At 35.1% G+C, this 23324-nt stretch overlaps 1 protein-coding gene across 1 annotated transcript in view; it reads right to left on the reverse strand.

Annotated features, from left to right (window-relative positions):
* Positions 1-519: 519 nt before the first annotated feature.
* Positions 520-23324, reverse strand: part of LOC124797935 (guanine nucleotide-binding protein G(o) subunit alpha) — a 525486-nt gene continuing 502681 nt past the window's right edge. The window contains exon 8 of the mRNA XM_047261071.1: positions 520-5669. Within this exon, the coding sequence (XP_047117027.1) occupies positions 5482-5669 (188 nt within the window). The 3' untranslated portion in view covers positions 520-5481. The remainder of the gene's footprint in view (positions 5670-23324) is intronic.

The raw sequence follows: 23324 nt of genomic DNA on the forward strand, positions 1-23324 counted from the left end.
CCCACTTAATGTCCACTGAAATTGGTGAAAATACAATTCAAGTAAGCCATATGCTCTGGCTGCTACTGCTGTATAATCCAGATTGCTCATTCTGTATGTGTGCAAAACTTCCCACTTGCTGAAAATACTTTATGTAATCTTTAACCTGTGGCTGTGAGTGTTTAATAAAGAAGCTTTTATAGCGGAATAGTCATCAAAATAATAAAATATCAACCATTACAATGGAACCACACTTTTGCTGATTCAAAAATTCATTGAATTTTACAATAGTATGTTAAAATTGCCACAACTTTTTGGAAATATGGAAAAATAATGATTATATTCATTTATCAATGAAATTATTTTAATTTTGTTATTTGCCTGCCATAATTCGTTGTATTTCTAATGAGGTCCAGCAGTACAGAACTGTACACAACATTGTTACCTGATGGTAATTTTATGCTTGAATGCCATTTCAAACAAACCTGCAGTGTGCTTAATGCTTGTGGATGGTTCTATTAAATCAACAACGGAAACCCATTTTACTCTTTCAGCTTTTATTCATATGCTACCCCACGAAGCATGTACTCATAAATGTACTTTACACAAACTGAATTTTATTAAAAAGTGTGTAGCAAAAATCTATTTTCTGTATGGTGTTCTGTTACATATGTGCCATGAGATCATGTTACAGACTAAACTCTCATATCTGCTCCCAACTTAGATGGAATCAGAATACAAATGAGTGGAAACAGTGACTAATTTTAAATAATTTTGCACTGCAGGAACAGTGTTCCACTTTCAGACACTCATTTTCTAGAGAATACCAAACCATTAAAAAACATTCCATCAAACATGTTGCACCCAGATCAACACTTTTTCTCTGAACATACTATGAGTTTTCCACAAGACATGTTCAGTAAATGATGAAAGCTATTCATACTTACTGTCACTGAAAAATTAAAGTGGGTGAATATTGAAAATAGTGTCTTCTTTCTATCAGTGAATAGAATTCTTACAAGGCAAATTAAAATTATTGCAAATCAGAACTATATTAAATGTTAAATTTATTAACTAAATATTTCTTAAGATTATTAATCCAGTAATCATTTAGAACATACATACCTATAAATACATCTTATATGCACCAGTATTATATGATGTCATAAACAAATTAAAATGAAACCTGAAATCCATATCCTTCATTTTATAAAATATAACTCTGTAGATAAAACAATAGAATATGGACACAAATTTCCACTGAATGAATATTTTCTGTTCTGTCATGTATGTGTAATCACTGACGAAAAATAGAGTCTATTAATCACTTCAAATTAAACATAACTCTCATGAACTACCTCACCATTTATACATCTTTTTTTATTTCATTTCCACTTAGATGTGTCTCATGTTTCCTAGCAAAAACTGACAAACACCTATCTTCACACAATTCAAATGTAAATTCTTGAGTTTGTATGAAGGACTGAGAAAATATTCTTTCACAGAAATCATATAGGTGCTTTTAGAAAAACATAAACACAAAAAATATAAAAAGAAGTAACTGGGTCACAAAAAGTTAAGCCAAACATAAAAATAAGAACTTCCAACTAAAAAGAAATGACTAAGAACAGTAAGTGCAGAAAACAATGGTGAATAGGAAACTATGCTGGATTAAATGTCATTATTTGCCACATAATTTGAACTAATTTCAGAATATTGGCTGTGCTTAATATGCATGATAACAGGGTCATCTGTATTGAAGAACACTATTTTGGTGCATGATGAACAGGAGGATGTGCCAGCAGCAAGAAATATGATGAAGAAATGTTGAACAGTAGAGGAAAGCCATTGGAATCATGATCACTTAGTTATGCAAGAATTTCTGTATTGTCACAAGATCTTAACTACGTATTATTTTTATTCTCATCAAAATGAATAAATGGAACCTGCAAATACAAACTCCTGCTGTCACAATGATCATCTTTAATGCTGACAGAAGCTTTTTCAGTCCACTTTTTGGGACTTATAGCTACAAAGATACTACCATTTCTTTGTCCAGTAAATCAAAAGTGTCCATCATGCACAAAGTTCTGGTCTACAAGATTATAACATGCAAACAATAACAGGCACCAGCATTCCACATCATAATGCAGACTGCAGGCGATGATGAATGAAAGATGTTACAAAAGAAATTTCACTCTATGAAATGTCAGTAAACATAACAACATCTGCAACCAGTACAAAATTAACTGCTTCTCTGATTTCTTGTTAAATCTGCATGAAGCTCATGAAATTATAAATTTCATTTGGTTTTTAATTTAGTCTTTGGTACAACACAAAACTACAGCAAAATGACTAACCATAAATGAAGAAGCAAACAATTGTGACAATGAAGAAATTTATGAAAGGTGATATCCATGGAAATAATTATCTACGATTATTACATTCCTTTTCTGAATCTGAACTCATGTTTCACTCCTCTTCCATTTACAACATGGAAACATATTTGGCAATTAATATAGAATTTCTTCTAAGTTTTTAGAAAAAAACTGCACAAACTTTTCTGTTATGTGCAATAAACTGGCAGGCATGACAAACCTCATTTAAAATATGGATGGGATGATGTATTGTGGCAGTCACACAGCAAATGTCTCACACAATTATTTTTGGTAATTCACAAATATGATTTCTGGATATGACACTATGTGTTAGATGCTGCCTTAAAACTGAAATGGTTAGAAGAGTAAAGCAAATAACGTTAATGCCAACAACAAAATTTAGAGAAGAGAAACATGATTTTGTTTTATTTTGCACTTCAAGGGTGATTCAAAGCATCTTGTGATGTTAAGAACAAATGAACAAATATTTAGCAAGTGAATGATATATCATAAATGGTGAATGAATGATAATGGCAATAAAAATGAAATACCAAGAAACTATACATAATCACAGACATGATGATCCTTGGGAAGGTGTATATATTTATATATATATTTATATCTTACTCAAAATGCATTTCATATTTCATAATACACACATTTCTAAGGGTGGTCCCGTTCCCACCTTCATCAAACAAGACAGAAAGGTACACATAAACAGTCCACTGATCCAATGTCCACTGATTCACTGACAATGTCAATGTGGTAACCTACCACAATATTAAGAACATATTAGGTCCTGAAATATACTGGAGAAAAACATTGACAACCAAACTCCATTTTTGTTGATTGGTGGCAGTTTCCACTGTCAATCATGTTGTGAGACCTGAGCTGGTAAGTGTGGCCTCTGATATGTAATGGCCAATCCCGGAGATTTGCAATGTTTTGTTGCCCAGTTTCTATGGAAAGAGCTCACTCTGAGAACAATTCTACATCAAACTGCTTCTTATTCTTCACAGAGAAACACACAAATCCTCTAGCTTTAATAAATTTATATGTATGTGAGCCTACTAGTTGAACATGAACATATTACCATAGTAATAATTATTTTCAATAATATTATTTATTGTTATTTATTATTTATCCCAACTAAGCAACAATGTTATAACTGCATTTACCATTATATACAGTATTCCACAGTATTACTTAATAATATTTGGTATATGTGATCAAATCAAGATATCAAATTTCTTTTTGTACGACCCAAAAAATTTGACTTTCAAAGAGATTTATGATTCCCTCCCCCCTTTTAATCAGCAGTGCACACAGTACCATATATTGCGCATAGTTGAAATTCACATTAACAGCACAATTATGGGACTCAGCAGATATATTGTAGGCACTTCTCTGTTACAGTAGCATCAATCACAAATTTTAAGATCCACATGAAAGCATAATTTTTCATGCTGATCATATAACAATTCTTTTATTTTTTATTTTGGTTGTAAAATAAATACAAAAAATGATTATCTTCCTTTGATCACAATGAAGCAAATATTTTTCCACACTGATCAGGAATACATCTGTATATAATATTTAGTCTGTTTATTTAAAAATTCGACTGTACAGGGCCATGGGATGAAGACACATTTTAGCGAATGAGAAATTGCCAACGCACAAAGCAGAAGTTCTTACGAAACACTGATTCTTTTGTCCACTTTGGACTACACAATTCACCCATCTCTACTCTCACTTTTCGCCAAGTAACAGGTGATGACAATATCACACAGGAATTAGTAAACAAATAAATTATGGAAGCTTCATGAAGAAACAATTTGCAAAAAATTGAGAAATAAAATCATAAGGTGAATTCAACACTACTGACTAGATTCACAATAACAAATGACTTAGGTATTCATAAAAGTTACACAATACACAAATGTTCCCTATTTCTGCTGTTTGCTTGTGAAATGTGCAACAGAATGTAATAGGATCTGCACTTGACTACCTCTGGGAATGTCTTGACTAGGTCTGCTACTATAAATGCAAGTAACACTTGGACAAAGGTCTCCAAGGTTCACTCTTCAGCACCTGTTCTTCCTTTTCAATTTCTTTATGTATATACCATATATATATTAGTAATATTCAAATGTGTGTTTGTATGTGTGTGTGTATTTGTGTCCGTGTGCATATATCATCTCTATTTATACTTTAGAAATCATTCATTTTCAACACTTACATAATAAAATAAATGAAAAAGTTATAAATAACAAATTAAGTCTATAGACAGAACTACACAGTACCTATACTGACTCATCAGCACATTTCCAAAAGCTAAAATATCTCAGTATCAAGTGAGTCATATCATTTCTTATTTGCCAACAAAGTTGTATTTCCAAAATTTACATCCAACTTAGTTATGGGAAAGCATTTAACATTACAGAATTGATTTCCCTCCTGTGTGTCTTATTCCTAAACAGTTATCAGCAGTGATGTTTCGTCATCATATGTGTAGTCCTAATAACTTCTGTACACATCATTACAACTTCAGATAACATTTAATTTTTCCACAGAAAAACGCAAGTATTTTTCTTCATGGAGAGGATACTTAGGAAAGCGGACTGTGCAACACCTGAAGCAGCTCAAGTTGTGTGCAGCCAGTAAGGCAAGGCAAATATAAAAACAATATGATGCACTTATGTGCTAAAACTTAAACAAGTATGTACTACTCATTTACAAAATGTGTGATAATAGATTTAAATGAACACGTGTTGGCACTTTGATGTCCCTGCGATCGACCCAATTGTTATTTTTTTGTTTGTTTTCATATTTTCTGGTGTGATAAATAAGAGTTGATGAGCAATAATGAAAAAGAGACTAACATGCACTACAGTAGATAATGTAAAACAAGATATTGGTGGAGCGAGTTTACATTAAAACATTTATACTTTTAAATGTACAATTCATCCTCTCTTGCTTTTAGAAGTGTCGTCTCTGTGATAAGGAATAGCCTCCTGTCTGTTGCCGGGCGGAGTGTCTCTACGATCACCCACCACATATTAACAAACACAATGGAACAGAAACGGAATGCACACATCGTCTGCAGTGTAGATGACAGTGCCGCTCAGTAAAGGCCACATCCGCGGAGATTGTTAGCGATGATGACATCGGTGACTGCGTCAAACACAAACTGAATGTTGTTGGTGTCAGTGGCACATGTCATGTGGCAGTAGATTTCTTTTGTGGTGGATTTGTTTTTCGCCTCAAATTGAGCTTGGATGTAAGCTGCTGCTTCACCGTACTCCTGTGCTCCTGAAACATATGCACGAGAACCAGAGTGAAGAATTGGATTCATATTACTTATATCAAAATCTAATACTTGTGCTGAGTAATTATCATAACAAGTTAAACTCAAAATGTGAATTTTAGTATCTGGCAGACAGATGTTAATTCCGTAATAAGTTTTGTAAAACGGTAGCTGAAATCAATCTAGCAGTGGTCCAAACAACGTGAAAATAAAAAGGAATTGTAATGTTCTCTTAATTCCTTTCTTGCATTGGTACACCTTATCCATTTATTTATCATCAATAGCAAATACAACACTCAAGTGCAAAATTATTTCTTAATTATTAAATGTAATTTACATACATTAACTTCAAAATGTGAGGCATTGACAGAATCTATCACTATATAAAATGTAGGGTGTAGGGCACAATTTCTTATTATATGCCCCATTAGCTCACTGTATTGTTATATGTGCACTTTATTGCTTTGAGACATTTCTTTTCCGAATCACTGAAAATTTTATATACAATTACTGCAAATTGCTTGTACAAGTTGCGATTTTTGTGTTCTTAGTCATTAGTTGTCTGTCTTATCCTGGCACTGCTTACCAGTGTCATGTTGATATACATGTCTTCTTATTTTGTGAGAAATTAGGATGATACTTTTTTTTTAATTTACCAGAAAGATAAGTAAAGTTTATGACTGTACACAACTTACATTTCTGAGATAGAGGACAACAATCATCATGAGTTGAGATGGGATGAGGCAACACTAAATATAAGTTCAACAATGGGAGGTCTCCACACAGAAAATTCAAGTGGGTGTAGAGAGAATGGAGAAAAACTTAAAAGGAATTGTGAGAGTAAATTGTTATGTGTCAATGTTTATTGAATCACTAGATTGGCAGTTAAGAACATTTAAATCATATGAGCATGTGGTTAGTAGAGACCAATTCCCTAATTTCAGAGAAGTGAAATTATTTTTCTAGAAAGTTTAAAGAAGTTCAGGTAGAAGCTAATCAAAATTTTGTGGGAGCGAGTACTGTAAGAGAAGCTGCAGCAGATGATGCCCATCACTAATTCACACGGGAATAACAAATGTGAATTAAATTCGGTCACAAAAAAAGTTAGCATGTCTCAGTAGTACATTGGGGGGGGGGGGGGGGGGTGAGAAGAAGGATGTAAAATTAGTTTTAATGTCCTGTCGACGTCAAGGTCGTAAATGATGGAGCACTAGCTCATATTGTTTCAAGGATGGAGATGAAAATTGGTTGTGTCCTTTCAAAGGAACCATTCAAGCATTTGCCTGGAGTGACTTAGGGAAGTCATGGAAAAGCTAAATCTGGATGGTTGGATGTGGATTTGACAGTTGTCCTCATGAAAGCAAGTCTACTGTGCTATGTTGCTTGATGTACAAAATGCAGTAAATGCTAATAAGCAAAAGATGAATGATAGTGTAAAAGAATCAAAAATTGCACTTGTCAGGTTTATAAGATCTGTGCACAAATTAATGCTGCACAAAACTGCAAGATTAAGGTGATATTACATGAAGTCATTATGATGTAAGATTAAAGTAATAAACATAAAGCAGTTGATAACTCATAGGTCGCAAAATTATGAGGCACATAAATGAAGTAAAAAGTATGGACACAAAGGTTTCAAATCTGTGATAGAGGAATTAAAATTGTGTGTGTCAGGGGATGCACAGCAGCAATTTCATGTATAATATAAAATCAGACATAAATTACAAGGTTCCCAGATCAAACCACAGGCTGACAAAATTTTGCATATGACTAAATAGATAATTAATTAGATGTAGATGTGATGTCAGAAAGTTTTAATGTTTCATGTTAATAGAAACTACTGAAAATAATAATAAAATTGCCAGATAAACTCATATCAGAAGTAACATTGGTACCAGAATTTGCTTATGGAAATAGCTATAGGTCAAGAACAGGTTTTGATTGAGTTGGAGGTCACAGCACATATGTACAGTTGTGTAGCTATGTTTGTGGTACTTGGAAAAAGTTGGAAGTTCTGATTGGCAGTGGAAATACAGGGTGAGCACAAAGTCTTGATCTGATTATAAAAAATTATAACAGGATAACTGTTTGACATAAGAAGTTACATTTGATGCCATTACATAGGTTGTTGTTACTAGATGTTGTGACCAATAGATGATGCTAGTTCTCCACCACATTGATACGGTCTGTTAGGTCACATTAGTTGCTGGCGAAATGGCATCAAAGCAGGAGAAAGTGCAGCATGTGCTTTGGTTTCATGAAATGAAATCACCCATCAGTGTTCAGCGTAAACTTTTGGCTTCTTATGGATGCAGCCCTCCTGACGTTAAATCAATAAAGCGATGGTATGCAATGTTTAATGAAACAGGCAGTGTTGAAGATCATCCTTGAAGTGGCAGGCCTCGTGGGAGTGATGCAACTGTTGATCATGTTCAGCAATCGTTTCAGTGGAGTCCATCTAAATCAACTTATCAAGCATCACATGAACTTCAAATACCGCAAGCAAGTGTGATGAAGATTCTTCATGAAATGCTTAGGTTGCATGCTTACAAAGTGCAAAGTGTGCAGGCCTTGCAAACGAATGATTTGCTGACACATGCTGAATTGGCAACTGAGATTCACAACAGGATTGATTGCACTAATGATTACTTAAATTGCATATGCTTTACCGATGAATCCACCTTTCATGTCAGTGGAATGGTAAATAGGCATAATGTCTGTATATGAGGTTCAGAGTCTCCACATGCTACTGTACAATTACAGCGAGACAGCAAAAAAGTGAATTTTAGGTGTGGCCTCATGCATAATAAGGTTTATGGACCATTTTTATTTGCAGAAAAATCTATTACCGCTAACATTTACTTAGACGTTTTGCAACACTTCATTGCCCCACAGTTAGAAGAATATCAACCATGGATAATTTTCCAGCAAGATGGAGCACCTCTCCACTGGGCTTTGATAGTGCGTAATTTCCTGGATGAAACATTTCCAGATCAGTGGATTGGAAGGAACTGTCCGACACCCTGGCCACCCCGCTCTCCAGACATTATGCTCCTTGACTTTTTTTTCTGGGGCTATATCAAGGACAGGGTCTTCGTCACACCAGTTACTGACATGGACGAACTGAAGGCTAGGAAACAATAGGATACAAACTGCTGTGGGTACTGTGACAGAACACATGTTATGAAACACCTGGTGGGAAGTGGTATACCGTGTCGACATTCTCCGAGCTACCAAGGGAGCACATGTCGAAGTTTACTAACGTAAGTGGTCTTAAAAAAAAAAAGACTTCGTGCTTACGCTGTATATGAAAAACAAAAATTGTGATAAGTTAAAAAAGATAATAGTTGCAGTCTGTTTAAAAATGCAATAAAAACTGTAAATGAATGAGGCAAATTAATATGATGGGAAAATTTTACTGCTAAGAGATGTTGCCCGTTTTTAACAGATTAAAAATTACAAACACATTCTTTCAGAAAAAGGGACATTCATAAATTTACAGAGTCAGCAAGGGGATACAGGTCTACCATAGATCGTATAATAATCAATAACAAACTAGAGGGGATAGTAAGAAGGACCAAACTTTTTTGAGGATACAATGTGAGGTCTGGTCATTTAATAGTAATATTCCTAGTAGACATATTCACAATATGGAAGCAGAATAGGAAGATACCCAAAGAAAAAACAAATGAAGTTTACAGAGTACACTGATGGGAAAAAAATCACTTCTAGGAGGAGTTGTGCAACACAAATGAAAGTTTGTAGACATGTTTCCACTTCTGAAAGATGATGTCTATTAAAATTTCATGTCAAAAAACAAAGATGATGTGACTTACCAAACGAAAGCGCTGGCAGGTTGATAGACACACAAACAAACACAAACATACACACAAAATTCAAGCTTTCGCAACCAACGGTTGCTTCATCAGGAAAGAGGGAAGGAGAGAGAAATACGAAAGGATGTGGGTTTTAAGGGAGAGGGTAAGGAGACATTCCAATCCTAGGAGCAGAAAGGGGGAAAAAAGGCAGGTATACACTTGCAAACACACGCATATCCATCCGCACATACACAGACACAAGCAGACATTTGTAAAGGCATGATTTCACATTTGCAATGGCTTATCTTGGGCTTACATTAAAACCTGTGGTCTTGGAATGTTAATCATTTAAATATCTTACCTCGAGAAATGTATTTACGAAATTTCCTTATTCTACATTAATTATTTTTTGGTTTTGCAATCTTTTTCTGTCAGTATATATGTGCTTAACAAAGGCAAAGTCAGAAATCTGTGTCAAGGAAGACTAAAGTGGTATCTGCAGCTAACGAAAGCAGTAGAAGATACTGAGCAATGGACAATATAAAAAAAATCAGTTATGAAGGCTACTGATGAAGTAATGGGTAAGAAGAAACAAATATGATGGAAAAGAGTCCTCAAAATCTTGACATCCGACCTTGAAATAAGTATAAAGCTCAAACATAATGATTACCTCAATTATTCTAACAACCTGAGATGATGTCCGTGGAAGACTAGCAGCAGGCAATAAGACAGTTAAAATGCTTAATGAAGCAGACAGGGAAACAATACAGATAAATAACAACAATAGCACTGGGTTGAACATTACAAATCTCTTTGGTATACAGATGACAAGACAAAAACTAAGAAAATGGAATACACTGGTTTATGAAGTGTGGCATAGAAGAGGTGAAGGAGGCTATGAATACATTGAAAAACAGAAAAGCCGGCCGCTGTGGCCAAGCGGTTTTAGGCACTTCAGTCTGGAACCGTGCGACCACTACGGTCACAGGTTTGAATCCTACCTCAGGCATGGATGTGTGTGCTGTCCTTAAGGAAGTTATATTTAAGTAGTTCTAGGGGACTGATGACCTCAGATGTTAAGTCCCGTAGTGCTCAGAGCCATTTGAACCATTTTTGAAAAACAGAAAAGCTACAGGCATGGACGGCATCAACGATGAACTCCTAAAAATATGGTTGACTCTTTCTCTACCCGAGACTGTTAAATCTGTTCATTATGTGTTGAAAATAAGTGTCATGGCAACAAGCAGAAGTTGTATCTCTGTTTAAAAAGGAGGTAGAAGTAACAGCCAGAATTTTAGAGGAATTAACTTACTGGACACGGCATATAATGCTTATATTAGGATCCAGAATATCAAATTACAAATAATATCAGAGTGCTGATTAAGTGAAGTGCAAATGAGTTTCCACAGAGAATGATTGACAACAGATGCAGTATTTGTGATGAAAGCACATCATTGAAAGATATACAGTATTTAATTGAGTGACTCACTTAGCATTTGTTGAGCTGAAAAGGTTCTTTGATAAAGTTAATACAGAAAAACTGAGGAACATAATGAAGAAAAGCAGTTATCCTCTTTATTAGATATGCACCTTAAGAAGTTTATACAAAAACACAACAATCACATTAGATACAAATGGAGAGCTAGGACACCTTTCAATACTAAGAGAGAAGTCAGACAAGGACATAGCATTCCTCTTTTATAGTGTGTGATCCCATTAGAACAAAAATAATTGGGGATATGTAGTAGCAGAACAAGCCAGCATTTTAATATCTAGGGCAGGGTAGTCAACCTTTTTTAGCTACTGCCCACTTTTGTATGTCTGTTAGCAGTAAAATTTTCTAAGTGCCCACTGGTTCCACAGCTCTGGTAATTTAAATAGTAGGGAAGTACCTATATTTTATAAAATGTATACAGCAGAAATTCTGCAAGTTAAGGCATATAACAGAGATATACAGAAGAAGGAAGCAAAATTTGGAAAAACGGTGGGTACAATAAACTGGTACTTTAGAATCACATAAGATATTTAAAAAAAATAAAATAAAAAAATAAAAAAAACATGGCAATGCTAGGAAAGACTTAACATGTTCAATACAAGAAACAAAACTGAAGATAACAGAAGAAAATGGAGTGAACATACTGACAGAGTGAACAGTAACACACTACAGTACAAAGTCATAAATTTTAATCGAGTAGATCAAAAAAGTCTGGGACGGTAAAGGATGACATGGGCACTGCAAAGTCAAATACCTAATACTGCAAAGAATTTTACTGTAGTAACCCAATGGAACACAGGAGTAGCTAGAGATACTGTTCTGAGCACATGCATAGGGGGAAGAGGGTCACATCCCCCTCCCATTAAAAGATTGCGACCACTAACCCCCAACCCCTGCCAGAACTGTACCCTAGACCCATGACACAGCTAATGTTTGTGAAGCACGACAGTTTAATAATGATGAAGAATTGACTGGAAGGGGGGGGGGGTAATAGAGGAGGAGGATTAATAGCCAGATAGCTTTGAAACAAAAGTGCCATCTTTGGTTAGTGGAGACTTATTAGGTACAGAAGTGAGTTGCTGAGGTACTGCATTTGCATCAATTTGTTGGCAAACGTCATTGAGAAGTACCAACAGACACCGTGAATATGCACTGCAGAATTATATGGCAGCGAGAATGAACTGCAGTCATTGAAAAGTACCAATAGGCATTGAGAACACAAAAAGGGAAGCATATACAACTGAGACTGCATTGCAATAACTTAGTGCCCAAATGTAAGTCAAGAGAAAACTGAGAGAAGAGTCCCATAGATCTGCATGAGTTATGTGTCATAGCAGCAGATGTCAGTTCAGTACTGACAGGGTCAAAGAAAAATGATGAAAACCTCATGGACCAAAAATAAAAAAGCTTGTGAGAAGATGCCAGAAAAAACTGATAGGTGAATGACACACACAGGAAAAAATATTGAGAGTGAGAGCTGACACTCTTCTGAAAATCACAAATTATCTGACAGAAAAAGAAAAGAAATGGTTAAGTAGTTTGTACTGTATAATGAGCCATGTTTCCTTGAAGCCACTATTACATCAAACACATATGTGCAAGAAGTTGCAGGAAAAATAAAAGGATTCAGTGCAAGAAATATGAGGGGTTATTTCTAAGCCTTAACACCTATTTTAATGAATGGGAGACCAATTTTCTGTACTGAGAGAGCAGTGTTGAAGCTTATACTAATTTCTTATCTAATGGGATGAGTGTGGGACATCTTATTTTATAAAAGCGATGGATGAACATGTCGTAAGTTGATGAATGTAATGTGACAAAGAAAATTTATGCATAATGAAAAGTGGAAGGGTTTATCAATGGCAAAATGGATTCTTAAAGAATTAAAAAAAAGTAAAAAGTTCAAAAGATATTGTGGGCACAGAAAGAGCCATTTTGATAAGCTGAAAGAAGTGAAAGTACTGTATTAGCAATATTACTTGTGCATACCAGCAAGAAAGAATGATTACGTTATTTATTTTATTTCCTCTATAATGTGCTCTGTTATTTATATTTCCATTGTGCAGTGGTATCTTTTGATTAAGTGTATATACACTGTCCAGTCATGTAATGTGATCATCTTTCAAAGCTCAAATAACTATTTTTTCAGCATGGACCACTGCAAGACATGCTGGAAGAGAGTTAGTGAGGTTCTCACAGGGAAGTGGAGCCATGCTAATTCCAGTACCTCGGTCAGCTGCGCTAGGTTTCTCTGTTGAGAATCTATGGCATGAACAGCCAAATTGAAGTAGTCCCACAGATTCTTGAAGGGTTTAAATCTGGGTTGTTTGATGGTCAGGGAAGTAGAGTAAACTCATCCTAGAGCTATTTGAATCATGCACATACACTGTGAGCTGTGTGACACATTGCATTGTCCTGCTGGTAGATTCCATCGTGCTGAGGAAAAATAAACTGCATGCAGGGGTGGATGCGGTCTCCCAGGATAGATGCATAATTGTGTTGGCTCATTGTGCCTTCCTGAATGACAAAATTAAGCAGGGAATGCCACATGAACATTCCAATGACAATCCCTCCTCTGGCTGGATCCTTTGCTTTCAGACGTTTCATGCAGTATATGCCAATGGCTGTCTATCAAATGGACCATAAAATGTGATTCAACTGAAAAAGCTACCTGTCACCAATCAATGGGCGTCCAGTTTAGGTATTGGTATGCAAATTCCATTCTTCATCATTGATGAACAGCAATCAGTATGGGTGCATGAAACAGACACATGCCTGTATGCAGCAATATTTGCTGAATGATTACTAAGGAGAAACTGTTGGTAGCCCCTTGATGCACTTGGACAGTCAGCTGCTCAACAGCTACACATCTATTCACTCAACCACATCTCAGCGGCTGTCGTTCAACCCTGTCATCTACAGCCTTGGTGCATCACAGTTGCCTGGGCACCGGTGTTGGACAGTGCCATCCTGCCATGCACATTATACTTTAACCACAGTAGCTTGTGAACAGTTTGCAAACTTAGCCACTTTGAAAATGCTTCCACCCTTGGTCTGGAAGCCAATGATCATGCTACCCTTTTGGATATCAGATAAATCATTCCATTTCCACATTACTGATTATGACCGCACTGTTTTCCATGTCCCCTGACACATTTTATGTACCCTCCACTGCTAGTATTGCCATCTTCCATGTCATTGGTTTTTGCACGTAAACACTTAATATAGAAAGTGGCCACTTTAATGTGACTGGACCATATATGTGTGTGAGGTGAAAATGCTGCCAAAAACAAATTTGAATAATTCCACTATGATTTTGTTGTATGTGGAGCAACAGAAAAAATAAGGTGATCTATACACTTTCCACAAATGTATAATTTCATGAAAGGGTACCCTACATCTATTTCTAAACATGTTGTGTACTCATATGTGCATAATTTTCATAAGTTAACTGGGTAATCAGTTTTTGTATTATTGTCTGTGTAAACACACAGTTTTGTTTCACACTCTTATTCACATGGGTGGATAAGACAATGAACACACTAAAAAATCTAATGTTAGGAAGATACTAATCAGTACTTATGTTGTAAATAACCTATAGTCAATTTGGAACAAATTAAGTGCAAAAATAGGTAAATGATGGTAATATGTGTGGATACTATAAGGCAATATGAAGTTTATTTTCAGACTGATGTAATAAAATTTTGGTGTAGTAAATAAAGTATGATGTAAGTCAACAGCTGTGTGGTGTGTCGCTCAGGGTTCACAGACGAAATATTGAGAAAGTTACTGCTGCAGGGGGGCCTCCAAGTGCAACTGTAGCATCTGGGCAGTCCAGGCAGGGAACCAGTGTGTGTCTTTGCCTCTAGGTCAAAGCAAAATTTGCACAGTAAACAGACTAGAAAAACAGACATGACAAATGGATGACTAAACAAAACATGGAGTTTTGAGAGCATCAACAAATTAAACATTTATCAAGATAATGCAGGAATGGTTTTAGAGAGGAACATTCTTGGCAAGTATGAGTTTGATTTAGTGTACAAAAAGAAGGTGTCATGCAGCTGTAGTTTGATTGGTGAGGTGAACATTTAGAACTGGGCAGTGAGAAGTATGAACATTCCCATAGCAAATTTTGAAGACTAATAGAAAGGAGACACTCCTAGTATAGAACTCTTCACTGCTACAGCTCATGTGATGGAGATATGGCATATGGCTTTGACCATGTTTTTAAGTGATTACAATCAGTAGTAGAGTCACTGCCTCTTAACACCAGAGGCCAGTCACCATTTGTAGAGGCTCCTTTCCTTCCAGGATACAGCATTCACATCATGCCAATGACCAGCACTGCGTACAAACTAATCACTGACAATCAATGACAAGCAATGCAGTTCTTCAATCACCTGTCAGTATCACATTTGTCTCAAGCACTAGACAAAATGATAGGAAAGTGACACTAAGGAATTTAATAATACTATGACCATGATATTGTTTTCTTCTTGGATGGTAGTGTGTGATGGAGAAATATTGATTGTGCCAGAAACAATTTTGTAAAAGGGTAATTGCAATTAAACACTTAAAATATTGTGTGAAAGTAAAAGCAATGTCCTGTATTTATATTATTGCAACTGCTACGCTTCATCCTTTTATTTGTTTTTAATTGTAAATGCTCACTCAAGGGTAAAATTATTTCAAAATTAATCATTTTAATTTATTTCAATTAATTTCAGAAAGGGGGACCTTAACAAAATCCACCACTACAACATATTGTATCCATCTAGGCAGTGACAAGCTTATTTTGTACATTAAATATACCAGGATTATGTATACTTCAGATTTAAATTAAATATTTGAAAGATTTCCACTGTAGACACTCTTGTAGGACAAACACAATAGTAAATTATTGTTACTGTCATACTTATTAAAGTGACACATTAACAAAATATTGATAAGCCCAGTAGTAACTACACTGCTAGGCTGATTTTTATTTATTTAATTTATCTTTTTAGCACCCATATTATCAGATTCAGGATACTGGACATGTCAAATTACAAAACATTTTATAATGTTATATACTCACATCATGTACATAAAACTTATCATTATTATCAAAACATCTTTGTAATCAAAACATTATTCTGCTTAATTAGATTATAAAATTATATAAATACATACTGATAAAATAAAAGCTAGAATTTTGATCAATTTTACTATAACTATTAAATACTAGTACTTTAGTTAAATAGGCATAGTAACATATAGCACAACAATTTGGTCATAAGTAGATACATACATTGATGAATGAAGTTTAGTTTTATCTGGGAATACTTTGATAATTATGAATTTTTGTTTACAGAGATTATGATGCAGACCTTCAGATTTGAGTAAAATTCCAGGTATTCATTAATGCTGTAGAAGCTGTTGTTTATTAGTAGATTTTTTAATGTATTAATTTTTTATGTTATCAGGCAAAACACTGTACAGAATTTTTGATTTGTAAACAACACTGGCCTGATGTATTGATCTTCTGTGCACGTCCCTATGATAGTCATTCCTGTTCCTTGTTTTGATAATTGTGGATCTCAATATTAAAAAAAAGATGAAACTTTACATATTTTAATGAAGCAGATACTTTAAATATAAATATAGATGGTATAAGGCCATGATTTTTAATTCCTTAAAAATACATATATGTGATTCTCTGTAAGTAGTATCACTTATTAATCTTACAGATTTGTTTTGAAGTTTAAAAGACTGTTTTGCAAAAGATGTGTTTCCACAGAATACTATACCATACATCAGTAAACTATGCATGTATGCATAATAAGCAATTAACACTGTTTTGGTACTGTAGCAATCTTTAAGCATTCTTAATGTGTAACGGCACTTGATCAATTTTTTGTTAAGCATTTCTACATGTTTTTTTTCCATCTGAGATGCTCATCCACCCATAATCCTAAAAATGTTATGTGATTGTTTTCCTGAATTTGGCTATTCAATAATGTGAATTTTACATTGATCCTATTTTTGTTCCTTATATGGATGAAGGTCATCCATACAGTTTTCTAGTTGTTGACAACTAGACAGTTGTCTTTAAACCATTTTTCAGTCACTTCTGTTGTTTTGTCAATTTTTTTGCTGCATCTCTTAATCATTTTCCCTTTTATACAGAAGCTGGTATCATCAGCAAATAATATAGTATCAGCTGTTGAAAATTGTTGTGGTAGGTCATCAATAAAAACCAAGAACAACAATGGTCCCAATACCGAGCCCTGAGGCACCCCATAATTAACTGTTTTATATTCAGAATGGTACACATCACCATCCCAAGAAATTGGCACTCTTTGTTTCCTATTAGTTAAATATGACTTGAACCTCTTGTAGGAAACACCACGGGCACCATAATTATATAGTTTTAACAGTAGTAGATTATGATTTTTAAGATAAGACACATTGGAAAGGTCCTAAAACAACCCACAGATCAGTTCCAAGAGTCGTTTGCATTGATTTGCCTTTTCTGAAACCACTCTGTGCATTTATAAAATTTTTATTTTTGTTTAGGAAGTCTAGCAATCTATCATGCATTATTCTTTCAATTATTTTCGAAAATACATGCAATAATGACAGTCTGAAATTTTTAATGTCAAACTTGTCACCACTTTTATAAACTGGTATTATTGTTGACTGCTTAAGTTTACTTGGAAACACACCAGTTTCAAAGGAGTCATTGATTACATCTACAAGTTGAGAGACAACATTATCAGTACTATATTTAATAATTTTGTCAGGGATACCATCAAATCCACAGGTGATTTTACTCTGATAGCCTTTTGTATGTCTTCGGGTGTTATGGGATAAAGGCATGTCCTTTCATTTATTGGAGTTTGGATTATATTTACTTGTGATCAGGTTTTGGGCTACATTAATGTAATAACCGTTAAATATATTAGTTATTAGAAGTGGATCATCAACAATATCATTTCTGTGTTTTATAGTGATTTTATTATTTGCATTTGCATGTTTGCCTGTATGTTTATTAATAAGTTTCCACACCGATCTAATTTTATTGTTCCCCTTTCTGATATATGAATCATCATGCTTCTTTTTGTAGCTTTTTCCTATAACACTTTACATATGGTTTCATGTAGTATTTTGTTTGGCACACTTATATAGCATTCTAAGACTTTCTGATGACTCTTTGATTTCACTTGTTTCCCCTGAATTTGATTTTTTGTTTATTTTTGTTCTCTTCAGAGGGAATGAATATCATAGCAGTATTTATAATTTGACAAGAACTTGTTGAATTTTATATCTACAGAACTAATGGTTTCCATGTTCCAGTTTGCACTTTTTAACATGAGATTAAAGACCCTAATGCTGTCATCATTAATTAATCTTCTCTCAATCATCTCTTGTTGTCACTATTCTCATGAGATTTCTTTAAAGTCAATTTAATTGCTTGATGATCAGAGAAACCTGTATCAAATACCTCATTCATAGTCACATTTTGATTTGTCAATGAATATTTGGTCAACAGTACTTTCACTTTTGCTGCCATACATATGTCCATATTGTATGTTTTTAGTGGATTAACCAGTTTCTGCCCTTTTTTATAGTTGTCCTTTACATTAACATTGAAATCCCCAAGCATAATTATGTATTTTTACTGACTATTTGGTCAGTTCAGAAGATTTTCCAGACTTTCCGAGAACAACTGAAAATTGTTGGATGGTGACCTATATATAATGCAATTTTAATTTTACTTTCTGTTAGTTCACATAAACCATATTCAAAATCTTTTTCCATATATCAGACATTTTTAAACCTAATTTACTTTGATTTAATATCTGGTCTTATAGATACATGTTCCACCCCCTCTGTATGTTTTCCCTTCAAAAGCTGCTGATCAACAGGCAGTCTGTAATCCCAGCTGCACATTTTTGTATTTCTTGCAGCCCGTGTTCAGTTACACACAAGACTGAAATCTCCTTCAGGACCTCTAGCTCATATAACTTGCTGGTTAAGCCCTGTGCACTATGATATAGGAGAGTTCAAGAATTATTCAGTTCTATGAGAGGTACATTTCTTGCCTGGAAAATTCTCTGAAGAGTAGACTGTAGCCTTCTTTTCATTTCTGTCTTGATTTTCACCTCCTGGGAGTTTCTGCAGTAGATTGGACCATAAAAAATCATTCATGTGTTGTTTGGATGTTGTCCTTTCCCTGGTGGTTCATCGTGATCGGCTGTTTTTGTTTTCTGTCCACTCTGGTAGAGCTTCGTCCTCAGTCTTTTTACATAGTTACACGGTTTTTGTGCTGCTTTCTTGTCATTTGTTCATTCCACAGAAGGCGTACTGACTGTTAACATTTAGGTTTATTCTTCTGTCATTTTCTCATACTGTATGCACTGTGGTGATATTGTCTTCTGTGCTGATCCTTGTCACTTGTGCGTTCCATAGAATGCATATTAACCATTAATTTTTTGGTTTTGTCTTCTGTTATTTTCCATATTGTCAGTATTGTAAACAATAACATATGAACAAAATTTTGAAAATAGATTCACTATTTTTAAGTTTATAAGCTCTGTGGGAAGTGAATTGAATATTTTTATGTCAGTATAACTAGAACCTCTTTGTACTTATGACAGGGTTTTTAATTTCTAGTGGATAGTATCATGTTTCTAATGTCCATCATGTGGATTTTTATGTTACTTTCATAGACAGTAGAGTTCTTATAATGAAGCATACTGGGCAAAATGGGTGTTAGGAAGTAATGGTAAGCATTCCCAGAAGTCTAAACCAGGTTCTTGCACTCAGGTTCTTGCACTCAGCAAATAACACAATCAGTCTTTTCTACACAATGACAATTTTTGGTCCAGGAAAAGTCAGAAAAATCTTCTGCTTCAACTATTTTTAGCATAGTAATTATTTAAAACATTCCAAATACTTGATAGTCACCATGCTTTTGTGTGTGTATGTAACATGCACTGTTAAATCACTCTTATTTCAGCATGGCAATCTTCTTCCATCCAACACAGATGGATTAAAAAATAACACACCATTATAAAGACTTAGCAGATCATACAAATGAAAAAAGTTTAAATGCATTCAATTTTTCTCAAACTATACAGCTTTCAGCAATATTTTCATTATTTTGCTGTTCTTTGTGTTGAGGAACATAGGATTTGTTGTTATAATTACAAAATGGATGGCTGTTGTAATGAAAGACAAATTCTACAACTAACTTTCAGTGAATAAACTGTGCAAGTATCGGATCATCTTTTCTTGTCTTCTGTACCAAAAAACCACCTACTGTTTCTTTTTTTTTCTTTCACTCCACTTTCTTCAACAATAAACTCAATGCAGTGTTATTTGTTGCCATTTTTAGGCTCTTTCAAGTTAATATGTTGCATTATGAGGAGTGTAGTGTCATTTTATCAGTTCATCCCCAAATTCCGCTGGATTTCTATACTGCAACGGTATCCCACTACAATGCCAGTATAATGGTAGCATGCACCATCTTGCTGCAGAACATATCATGTGGGAATTTGAAAGACTTTGTTATCAGAATGTCACTTGTGTCATCTTCCGTGATTGTAAACAGGGCATTGCATTGTTAGCTACAACAGGCTTGCTTAGTTGGTGCTGCACATTTTAACAATTTGGACCAATATAAAATCACCCTGCAGTGTTCTTCTTTGGCACATAAGTGTAGAAGTGTGCACAGAATCAGCTAAGTGAAAAATCTGTGCAATATGCACGTATTTCAACATAAAAGCGGACTTCAGAATTTTCCTTTGTGTGAGACCACATGTAAATGATTCGTGTGTGCCAACTTGAAGTGCTAGATTCCCATATTTTTACTGGCCGATTCACTACTTTATAATACTTCATTGACTGTACCAATATCCGTTTGTATTGAGACATATTGTGAAGTATCCAACATCTGTGTGTGTCGCGATAAACTCATATTGTTATCATCAATTACAGGCATAAACTGAATTGTGCTCTTAAAATGTTTGAAAACAGTACACCTATCCTTGTTCAAAACAACTATTCTCTAATTTCACTGTACAGTTATCGGTATGTGGAAAATATGTTATTTTGGAGTATTTTCGGATGCTTAAAAAACTTTATTTTCTTAAGTTACTGGTAAGAGTGTTTTGGATATGTAATTTATTTCATAGCAAATCAGTGATTGTGGTTCACAGTCTGCCAAAAATCTCAACACCACTGAATTTCATTATATATCAATGCCAATAAATGTACGTTTTTGAGAATTTTCAGAAGCTACCATTGTTGTCTGCATAATCTATGCACAATTTGTAGTAAATCAGTGTTTGTGATTTAGTTACTGTGGCAGGTATTCTAACTAACACATTGTGTTACATGTAGTTTTACCTTAAAGTGGCGTAGCCATAAATATTATCTGCATTTATCATAAATCAACTGTTTTCAAGTTTGCTAACAACTATAATCAACCTCAAAAATGTTTTAGGAAACCAATAATTTTTACCGCAGCTTTTTGTGTTGCCTTAATAGAAATCTCACTTACTGTATTTGCTCCAAACCTTATAGGGAATCAGCAATTTTTAGCTGAACAGATTATTAAGATAAGCAGTGGGATTTATTTAAAGCTATTTGTTCACTGCCTTGTAATGCAGCCCACTGTGAATGGTGTTCTTGAATGTGGGATGAACTGGTTGAAATTTGTAAGGAGCTGGAAATCACCGTGACTACTGTCAAATGATTGGCAGCTGCTACGAATCAATGTCAGTAAATGATGGTATCCCATAAGAAAATGGCAGCAAGGAACAGGAAAGGACACCAGGTGCACTCAGTATGTATATCTGGGGACCTTATTCAAAATGTTCAAGAAGCTTTGCAGTCATTGAGGGAACAGGGTGCAACCAACTGCTGATTTTGGCTCACACTGGAACAAATGATCCCTGTTGTCTGGGCTACGAGGTCATACTTGGGTCATTCCAGGGGCTGGAAAAATAGGTTGAGGAGACTAGCCTTGTGTATGGAGTTTTAATGAAGCTCACAGTTTGCAGCATGTTCCCCAGAACTGATCATGGACCTTTGGTTCTGAGTCGAGTTTGTAGGACTGAACCAGTGACTTGGAAGGTTCTGTGATAAGCTAGGCTGTGACTTCCTGGACTTTCACCACAGTGTTGAGGAATGTAGGGCTCCCTAAATGGGTAACATGTGCACTACACATCAGAGGTTGCTACTCAGGTAGCTAGATTTGTGTGTGGTGCACATAAAGTTTCTATAGATTATGTGACGCTCCATCCAATCCAGCTAACATTAGATGTAGGAAACACGGAAATGTCAATAGTGTCGAGAAACAGCTGAAATCATTAAAACTGAACAAAGCTCCAGGCTCTGATGGAATCAGTCAGATTCTGTACTGAATTTGTGGCTGAGTTAGACTCTCTTTTAACTATAAAGTGTTGTAGATCTCTCAAACAAAAAACTGTGCTCAGTACTTTTAAAAAAGCACAAGTCATACCCATTTACAGAAAGGGTAGTAGAAGTCCAATTTCCTTGACACTGATCTTTTGCACAATCTTAGAGCAGATTCTGAGCTCAAACATAATGAGGTATCTTGAACAAAATGATCTCCTCAATGCCAACCAGCAAGGATTCCAAAAACATCGATTATGTGAAACCCAGCTCGCACTGTTCTCATATGACATACTGAAAGTTTTGGATCAAGGCAGTCATGTTGATGCAGTATTTCTTGATTTCTGAAAAGAATTTGACTCAGTACCACACCTATGCTTATTGTTATAAGTATGATCCTATGAGGTATCAAGTGAAATTTGTGACTGGATTGAGGACTTTTTGGTAGGGAGGATGCAGCATTTGTTGTGGATGGAGGACCATCATTAGATATAAAAGTAACTTCAGTTGTGCCCCAAGGAAGTGTGTCGGGACCCTTGCTGTTAATGTTGCATAATAGTGACCTTGCAGACAGTATTAATATTGACATTAGGCTGTTTGCAGATGACACAATTATCTGTAATGAAATACTTTCAGAAAGAAGCTGTAGAAATATTCAGTCAGCTGTTAAGGTTGCTGAGTGATACAAAGATTGGCAACTTGCTCTCAATGTTCACAAATATAAAACAGTGCACTTCACAAGACGAAGAAATGTAGCGTCCTGTGACTATAATATCAATGAGTCACTGTTGGAATCAGCCAGCTCATACAATACCTGGGTGTAACACTCTGTAGGGATATGAAATGTTATGATCATATAGGCTCAGTTGTAGGTAAAGCAGGTGGTAGACACCAGATTATTGGCACAATGTGGGGGAAGTGCAATCTGTCTACAAAGGAGA

Source organism: Schistocerca piceifrons, chromosome 5, assembly GCF_021461385.2.
Source record: "Schistocerca piceifrons isolate TAMUIC-IGC-003096 chromosome 5, iqSchPice1.1, whole genome shotgun sequence".
Taxonomy (NCBI): domain Eukaryota; kingdom Metazoa; phylum Arthropoda; class Insecta; order Orthoptera; family Acrididae; genus Schistocerca; species Schistocerca piceifrons.